Genomic DNA, 9510 nt, shown 5'->3' with positions numbered 1-9510 from the left:
AAAAGAGAAAATGTTTTTTTTTTTTTTTTGTAGTAAGAGAGTGGCTTGCTCGGGCTTTTGCTCAACTGCTGAGTGAGCAGCATCCTCTTCCTCCTGCTGCCTTCCACTTGCTGGCTGGAGGAGGAGGGTTCTTTGGTAGCCGAAGCCTGTTGTGTAAGTTAGTGGTACTCCCACACGTGGTTTTGCTGGATATGCTAATGAGTGCATGCAGTAATTTTTCAGAGAATCTGTTATAACTGAAGATGCGAAACAGAAGATGTTTTTCCACGCATGATTCTGCTGGCATTTCTGTATAAACACTCAGAACACTGAGTTTCCACACAGAGTTCACTGTGCACCCGCCAAAGTGAGCACCTTCCCCCCTTCCTCCCCCCGAGGCAGCGGGCGGACGGACGGACAGACACGGGGCATAATTACCTTGATACACCTCCCCTCGAGGAAATATTTACAGATCTGTTTGCCTTTGTGTTCCACGGTGTGCTGGTTGATGAACTCCTGGCTCATATTCACCCACTTCTTCACTGGCTTGCCGTCCTAGAAGAGGAACGACACCCTCCTGATGCCTCTGTACTAATTACCGCCGCGGCAGGCGGCTGCCTCCTGACCTAACGGAGGGAAACAAGCTTCTCCCATTTCCCCCTCTCACAAAAACAAGCAGTCGCAGCACATAGACTTAAACGCAATTTGGCTTAAATAACGTTTTTCAGCTATGGATGGGTTTGATCCATTAATCAGCAGTTTTGGATTGTTTTTCGTTTAGATGACGCTTGGAGTAACAGTTTACCCCTACCGGGGCAATACGCTGCGTTTTCTCTAACTCTGCGCAAGGACTGACTGAACGAAACCCAAGCTCCCGGGTCCACAGTCAGAAGGAGAAGGAGAACTCAAAAGCTCTGAAGGTGCCCACTTTCTTTCTCAGATTTTTACGCCGAAAAATCTGAGGTGACTGGTAGCAGCAAAACATTTCAGCTACAGCAAACACTGAGGTTCACGCACCACTCAAAACCAAACCACTTTCTGTTAGTCTTCTGTATTTCCAAGAAAGACAATAAAATCCCATATTAGCTTAAGTTATCGGTTATACTTTGTACGTCAAGTGTGGGAAAATTCTAGTAATTTCCTAGATGAGATAAAAAAATCTTAAAGATATGTATTTTTAAGCACTCTCCTGTCAAAGCAAAGCATCCAGTCATCTGAAACAACCGCGCTGGAACGCAGCGTTACTACCACGCACCTCGTGAAAGCCGTCAGATCCTTTGTTGCCCCCTCTTCCCCTTCCACGGTCTTTGCGCTTCAGCTTCTTCTGCATCCCACGCCCTCGACCAACACCGTAATTATTACCTCTCTGAGAAATGCCTGTAAAAACAGGGATGAGCTCTTTAAATCACCTCGAGAAGGGAAGAGAAATAGTTTCCTAGTGACATGAAACACCGACACATCTAACAACCCAAATTTCTGCAGGCTGAACTCCGATATACTACCTGGAAGTGCGAGGATCTGCCTCAACTTCAACTCAAAACCAAAGAAGACCAGTTAGAAAGTCCCATGGACACGCCGCCCTGCGACAGCAAGGCCGATCCCCGGGAAATCATCCCGGCTTCCCCTCAGATGGCCGGCAGACAGGCTCTGAAGCAGCATGGCCAAGCAGCACAGGAAAAGCCGTTTCTGTCTCGGCTGTCAACATTTCTAGGTGCTTAAATTGGTTCTTTGGGGGGGTCTGCATTAGATATTGGAAATGACCCATTTACATTCCTCCCCCCAGTCAAATCCCATTCGAGACTTTCAACACAAAGTCACTTCACAGCCCTGCGAGTTCTTACTCAAGCACTTACACAACAAAGGTGCTGGCTTTTTAATAAGGTTTGTTCATCTACTACACACATATCACCCAACACGTGACCTTCTCCTCCAATAAACGCCCCAGTGTGACTCTGTACCATCCCCTCCCGACGAGCAGCGTCACCGCTTACTGACAGGGGACTGCAGGCCTGTGGGAAAGCACCGCTGACAGCTCAGGACAAACACCCCAAAACGATGCGCGACACAGCTGCTGCCCCCACCCGTGACTGCAGTGAATGACCCGAATCCTCTCACCTTTCTGGATCCCTTTCATCCCCTGTTTCTTCACTGGTTCCTTTGGGAACGGAGGTCCTAAGTCGGTACTGGAGGTCTCTTTCGCTTGCCTGTACTGTTTCAGCTGATCGGCAAAATCCTCATCCTTTTCTTCCTCGTTGTAATTCCCAAAGTTTTCATCACTGTAATGACTGTAGTCGTCATACTCTTTGCTTTTGACATTTTTTTTGTGTGGCATCTTCTGTGAACTCATGTAATTTCCTGACCCGTGTCCATGCTGTAGGAAAGGTATGGCAACGTTTAGAAGCAACTCACCACCTCAAAACACCCTCCAAACTGCTCTAACAAACTCCACTGTTCTCCCCCTCTTTAACTGCCAGATTTACGCACATTAAGTTTAGCAAACGTTAGTACTTTTGATGCTGAATGCATCAAAACAGGAAGAAGGACCAAAAAAACCCAACACCAGCATCTCTCCTCCAGGAGACTTTCCAGTGGGGTTGACGACGCATGTTAATGTTCACAGCCCTAAGCACTACTTATAGGAACGATGATTAAAATAATTTCTTTCCGCTCACGACCTCCATATCCTGAGGATCTTGGACACCAATCAAACAACCTGTCCCGACTCTGTCAGTCAGGAGGAAACGCTGCTTATGGCCCCTCCTGAGCCCGCACAGTCCCGTCTCCTGTTTCTGCAGACAGGACCTTCAGCCTGTTAATCAGTTCGGCTGGCGTAGAGGTGTCTGGAATGGTTTCGGGCTAAGAAGAAAGGCTCCTCTCCTCTGAAGCACCAGAGTTCCAACAACTCCAGGTGTTCAAAGGTGGCTGTTTCCTCTTAGTACAGCCTAAATCCAGCACAGGCAATATAAAGATACCTGAACTGTTACCTGATGGGAGGGGGAAAACCAGTGCCAGGCTGGTTTACACCACCCACACTCGTGGCACAGATAACGCTTTAGATGTGGGAATCTACCCAAGCAGCTGAGAACTAGATGTGCCTCCTGAAACCTGTGAGCACGGGCACGGCGATCAAGCCAGCCTTCCAAACCCGCACGTTTTAAACTGTGCCTAAATAAAGACATGAGAAATCAGCTTGAAAAAACACTACCTGACTGAAGGAAGAGTCGTAATCTCTGTACGAGGAGCTGCTGCTCTTTTTATGTGGCCTTTCTGTACGCTCGATGTCAGAGTCATGGCTGTAGTCCGAGCTGTCATCGCTGGAAGGGGAGTTGTGCTGAAACAAAGCAGGAAACGGTGCTTAGGCGTCATCAGAGAACTCGCCGTGTGGCGCCGCGTACGCCAGCTGAAGGGAGCCGCGTCCCGCCACGTCCTGCTGGGAGAGACTCAGCCCTGCTGCATCACAGGCGGTTTATTTCCTTTCATTTATTAGTTTTGTTTTGCAGATAATTGAGAGGGGAACCATACCCGAATATTGTATTTCTGTGGTTCTTGGAGAATTACCATCGGGCTTAGTTTTGTGACTCTCTTGCATTTATTTAAGTTGATCGAAATATATATTACAAACATGACCTGAATGAACTTACTAAAGGACTCAGCCTGAAACCTTTTCCTTCCATAAACATGACAATCAGCACAAGAAGCGAAATGGCGAATTTAATCGCTTCTTGTGCTAAAACCCCTCACGCTCCACGCTCAGCGACCATCCCCTCACACCCTGCCCAAGCTTTACACCGTTTCCGAAGTGGTTTAACACTCCAGCCTCTCATGGCATAACTGCCACAACCACTGATGGCAGCGAGAGGAAAATGCTCATACACCTCATTATCTGCTGAACTGCAGCATCGATGTATGTCACCGATAACAGTCACACCACGGCCTGATTCTGCTTGCATTTCCTAACCTTATGCTTATCCCGCCTTCTCCTTTTGGATTTTTTCTTGTCTTTCTCTTTTTTGCGTTTCTTCCGTGATTTTCGATGCCCTTTTTCATTTTTCTGTTTATCATCCCCTTTTGTACCATGTTCTTTCACATCTTCATATGCTGCATCATCTATTTCACCATCTTCTAGCTCTCCATCTTCTCTGTAGGAGAAAAAACATCGCTACAATAAAATGAGGTGTTATTACCCAGCTCACCTGTCCAACAGCCCAGGAAAACACACACACCCAGTACTTCCTTCCACCAGTTACATTTCACACACCTGCATACACTTTTTAATACATGCAATGCCCCAAGAGCTGCCAGGATTTTACAATTTTAAAGAAAAATGGAATGCAAAGCATTAAATGATCTTGAATTGCACTGCAAAAATAAAAAGTTTAAAAACTACATATTTTTTTTCCTTCTTGGAACAAAGTTCTTCCCTTGTTACATAGTTTTCTCCAAACTAGATAAAAAAAAAAATGCTGCTTCAGTACACAGCACTCTGTGGAATTTCAAACCAAAGGGGTAGTTCAACCATTTCTACGAACAGCTGCACAACACCGACACCCCTTTAGGTGCCGCGTCTGCAGCAGAGCAGCGGTGAGAAGCAGAGGTAAGTAAAGCTCTCTGGAAACCCTGTCGCTGAAGAGCACCAGGATGAGGAACGGCGGTTGGGCCCTGCGGGAAAAGCGACGCGGGGTGATAGAACCGTGCTCCCTCCAGCAGCAGGGGCTGCGGGAACCGGCGGGTCCAAAGGCACGGGCAGCTCCAGGCAGGAGAATTAATGCAGTGGTTGAGAGGAAATCAGTCGTGGGCAAGAAGGGAGCAGTTAACGAACGCCAGGCACCTGAAGGCTGAGGGATTTTTGTTACTAATCTGTAACACTGACCTGTCTGGGGGTTTGTTTCACCCATCAATAAGTACTGTCAATAGAACAACGTTTATGGGAATGGAGCTTCTGCATATGAACGTGACTGTCACAAAAGGCTTCAACCTGGAGTTACACCAAGGGATGATTAAAAAATAGACACAAAAAGCCCCACTTCAAGTGGGGAGAAGCTGAAGTGCCTATCTCCTCCTGTAGGAAAAAAAAGCTCCTACACTGCCTAAGACTTTATTTACAGTTTTGTCCAACCAAGCAACAACAACCCTGAAAATATTTTCCCCAAAAGGAACATTTTGCCACAGCACCAGCTAACCTCTTTGTCGCCCCTATTTCAGACGCACTACCCTCACCTGCCCTTCTCTTTGGAAGGGGAAGAACCCTCCAGGAAGAGAAAGACCTGTATCCCCACGGGAGACAAACAGCGGTTAACAAGTTCGAGGCAACCTAAAGCTGTGCCTTTGGTAAGAGGATTAAATGGAAGAAAATGACTCACAAAAAGGCAAAAAAGCTAAGGAAATCCTCTGATTCCAATGCACCCTGAGTTCTCAGTACTGGTGAGATCCTGCAGCTTATCTACAGCAACCGGACACTTCCCGCCACCCCGTGGCAGCCCACTGCGACCACGTGAAGACGAGTTATGCGGACCCGAGCCCCACAGAGCTGCTTCGCTCCGCTGTGTGATTGAGGAGGCTCGAAGAACATTCCTACAGCAATGGATGAGGGCAGCCAAGCCCACAGCGACTGGAAACAGTTCTCTGAGAGAAGATAACCTTCTGGAGAAGTAGCAGAACTTCATAATACCAATGCTGAAGACATGCCCTCTGCCAGGCGGGCTGCAAATGCGGCCAGCAGCAGCCTCAGAACCCATTTTTCTGTCATTTCTACCAGGTGCTCACAGAGACCTGCTCATACACAATCCTCACACTGCCGCGCGAAGGATGTCGCACCAAGGTTCTCCCACTGCTCACAGATAAAGGTCCTCCAAGATATATGTCCCAAGCACAAAATAAATCCTCTTCCAACACCACACTGTCCGCTACGCCCAGCAAATTCTGCGCTCCTGCAGACACGGTGCCAGCAAAGCATTTACATCTTTCCAGGAGATTCTCCATTTTATTTTGCATTTTATCCACGTGAGCTAAACTCACTCTCTCAAGGATGTCGATTAAAATATCCTCTCGAGTGCAACGCCTGCTGAAAGTGCTCCTTGGGAAATGAGGTATTTACCAGCTCCTTTGGGACCAGCCGTCATGCACATACCCCCCTGGGATGCCCCCAGCACCCTAACAACTCTCTAGGCAAAACAGTCCTGTGGAATCTCGGTCATGCTGCCCTCTGGGCTGCGTTTCAGAGGTGAGGTAACAGAAGTCCGACAATGTCCAAATGCTACATTCCTTCCATGTTAGAATTTCCCAAGCACTGAACTTCAAGAATGTTCAAAAAAATAAAAAAAGACTGGATGAATATGGTTTGGTGAGATAATGGTGACAAACGTATCGTTTCTTGGAAATAATTTAATTATTCTTCAAAGAAAACTTCAGAGATCACTTCCTGAATCCACTCTGCAGAGCTGGCTCCAGCAGCAGCCCTGGGAAAGGCTCTGGGCGAGGTGACCCAAGGCTCCCTCCTTGTCCACCCTGAATAATGCAAGTCAACAAACAGCCGTGGGCCGGAAAAAACACAGCTAGCAGATGATTTTCTAGGAACCAGGTCCGAGCCTTGCTGCTTCCCCTTTGGCAGGTACCGAGAGCAAATGAATCATCTAACGAGAGCCAGTGTGAGCTCCTGGTTTGCACAGCAAACCGAATGTCTCCGCGTGCTGCTGTTACCGCTGGAAACGCCCGGCACACAAACCCTCCTGGGTCTAGAAAAGCGAGGCACAATAATTCCACTGCCTTTTTGGAGACTCCCTTCTCCCTCAACTACCCCACAGAAACAACCCTCACTGAAGTGACGCCAACGAGCCGGGAGGAGCCGTGCGCGATGCCCATGCGGCGCAGACCTCGGGAGCCAGGGACAACACAACTTCCAGCTGCTGCCAGCCGTTAGCTCCTGGCTTCTACAGCTGTATTTGCAGAGACCTGCTACAGTGCAGAGCTGCAGTGCAAAACTGGCATAGAACACAGCAGGTTAACGCATCTCTAACCCCAGATCTGAGCGAGCATTACCCAGCCCTTCCCATCCCAGTGCTCGGAAGAGAAACAAAAGCCTCTAAAAGCGAGAGAAAGAACCCAAATCGCTGACGGATCAGCCCCTGTCCACAACCCCCGGACACTCGGGGCTGGATGGGGACGTGAAAACACCAGAAAGCATTGCCGCTGTCCCGGGCGTTTGTCTAGAGCATCTCCAATGGGAGAATCAGTCTGGAGAAGTCACCGAATGAGCAGTTACGCAAACATTTGTTTAGGGACAACAGAAGCCCCCACGTAAAGCAGCACAGCTCCGCTCCCCGTTACTCCAGTGTTTACAGTTTCCTTTCTAACATTCGGACTCACTTGAACTTGCCTTCCCTGCCCTCTGTCTGAGGCAGTTTTACAAAGAGCATTCTCTGTGTTCCAAGAAGATTTATAACTCAAGCTCCTTAAGTCCGAGTCAGAACAGTGAGACGCAGTTCCTCAGTACAGCAACAGCTGCAGATACCTGAAGGAAACCAGGAGGCTTTTCCTCCCGTGGGACTGTTCTGCCACCATTCCTAACAGAAGCGCTCGGCACGATCGCAGACACGAGCAAGTGAAGGACACGCCAGTGAGAATCCAGATTTTACAGAGGAGCAGATATCTAACGCATTACATAATTAATGGTTTTTAAAGAAACTACTAATTCCTGGTGATAACTGAGTATTACTGTCCCAGAAGGAAATAAAACCTACTTCTTCCTCAAGTGAGCACAGTGCTAAACCTTAACCGCTTTGTTCTGCACTTCGTTCCAGACGAGATGGGTGCTCAGAAGACATCGAGGGTGTCCAGACACTCAGCTCCTCACAGAGGAACGGCCCGTTAGCTTTGGCCACTTGGCAAGTGAGAAGTTACCTTAACCCCCGCCAGGCAGCGGAACTGCACGGTGAAACGCTGCAGACTGGGCTGCCTGGGGTCAGAACATCCTCTTCCTCCCCCTCCTCGTGCCCCGGAGGACGGCAGGGCCAGCCAGGTGGGTTGTGCCCCTCCTGCAGCGGTAGCTGGATGAGGAGTCAGCCCGTGTTTGCCCACGGGGTGTATTTGGGGGTGACTCTCTTCACTTCCTCATCTCCCAGTGCCAAAGCAAGTTTTGAAACCACGCTGGACAACAACCCATCCCTACAAGGCCACGTTCAGTCACCACGAGCAACTGTGCACAAACACGTGCTGTGGTGATTAACTACTACTGGGAAAAAAATCTCCAAACCCAGCTGTAAATTAGTATTTTCAGACCAGACTGCACCCCAAAGCACAGCACCAGGCAGGATAAGAGAGACCCATTTCAGGCATCCAGGTTACCTGGGAACAGAGCAAACCCGCCACTGACGGCGCCTGGCTGCTGCTGAGCCTGGCCACAACCCGCCTTCCTCCCCTTCCTCGCCACCAGCTCCATCGAGTCTCCAGTGGGGAGAACTGGACAGACTGGTTAGAGCAGCAGAATGCACACCACGCTCGCCAAGGATGGGGGTGAGAGAGCGGTACATGGAAAGGGAGCAGAAAACTCCTCAGAGCTGGGAGAGGAAATGGTGGATGTAAAATAACAAAAAAATAAAACAAAATAAATTACATAAAACCCAACGCAGCCCACAGGGCGGCTGGTGGAGCCTCTCCTCACCTGGCCGGGCGGCAGGCCCAGGGAGCTGGCGAAGCAGAGCTGGTTCTGCGCAGGGTCAGTTCACCCCGAGCAGAACAGTGACGGTCCCGACCCCACGTTAGAAAGCGCAGAACTGGCACCAGACCCGCAACGGCAGAGCGCGCACCGAGGATGAGCACGGCTCTCGGCTTTGAAGCAGCGCTTCCAAACACCCGCTGCAAAAATGAGGACAACTGGCTGCGGGAGGCTCGGGCCAGCCCGGTGCCTGCGGAGGGCTGTCTCCAGCGCAGGAGTCCCTCTCCTGTACCTGAGAAAGGGGCCGACGCTCAGAGCCACCACGCCACCCCTGAGCCCCTCTGCTGGCTCCGGGAGCGCGGGGCGGCCGCGGTCGCCAAGTTAGCACCAGAACGTCCAGACCTCCCATCAGGTCACTGCTATTTTTACAGCAGATAATGGTGTCAGAAAGCTCCAAGCGTGGGGATTAAATGACAGCAGAGCAGGGACTGCCAGCGGAAAGCAGCAGCATCAACCTGTTTGGAAAATAAATGAACTCCAAGGGATTTCCTACAGTCCCTGGCCAGCGTCGACCCGGCAAAGGCAGAACCACCGAGGACAGACTGGAAGGAGCGCCCTGTTCCGTGCGTGTGCAGAGAATCCTGGACACCTCAGCCCAGAGGAGGGCTCCTCAAAGAGCCAACCGCAACCAGCTCCAGGGCGAGAGGCCTCCCTCGCTCGGCCAGGTGCACCTACCAACCAGGAGCACAAAGACTCGGGATTAAAGCCACCCTCTGGCTTAGCCCGCTCCAAGCGTGGCCAGACGAGGGTTGTCACTATTTTCCCCTGCTCAAACACTCCAAGCAGCTTCTGCACAACTCGACAGCCCAGTTCACACCCAG

The 9510-nt window shown here is 50.0% G+C and overlaps 1 protein-coding gene across 1 annotated transcript in view; it reads right to left on the bottom strand.

Moving 5' to 3' along the window:
• Nucleotides 1-9510, bottom strand: part of ZC3H6 (zinc finger CCCH-type containing 6) — a gene marked incomplete at both ends in the record, with an annotated part of 18467 nt that overhangs the window by 6265 nt on the left and 2692 nt on the right. The window contains 5 exons of the mRNA XM_010133385.1: nucleotides 418-534; nucleotides 1235-1356; nucleotides 2095-2350; nucleotides 3185-3310; nucleotides 3938-4118. Coding sequence (XP_010131687.1) covers nucleotides 418-534; nucleotides 1235-1356; nucleotides 2095-2350; nucleotides 3185-3310; nucleotides 3938-4118 — 802 coding nt within the window. The remainder of the gene's footprint in view (nucleotides 1-417; nucleotides 535-1234; nucleotides 1357-2094; nucleotides 2351-3184; nucleotides 3311-3937; nucleotides 4119-9510) is intronic.

This window comes from Buceros rhinoceros, unplaced genomic scaffold, assembly GCF_000710305.1.
Source record: "Buceros rhinoceros silvestris isolate BGI_N320 unplaced genomic scaffold, ASM71030v1 scaffold15560, whole genome shotgun sequence".
Lineage (NCBI taxonomy): Eukaryota > Metazoa > Chordata > Aves > Bucerotiformes > Bucerotidae > Buceros > Buceros rhinoceros.
Note: the sequence above shows the minus strand (reverse complement) of the source record. Positions and strands in the feature narration are given on the sequence as shown.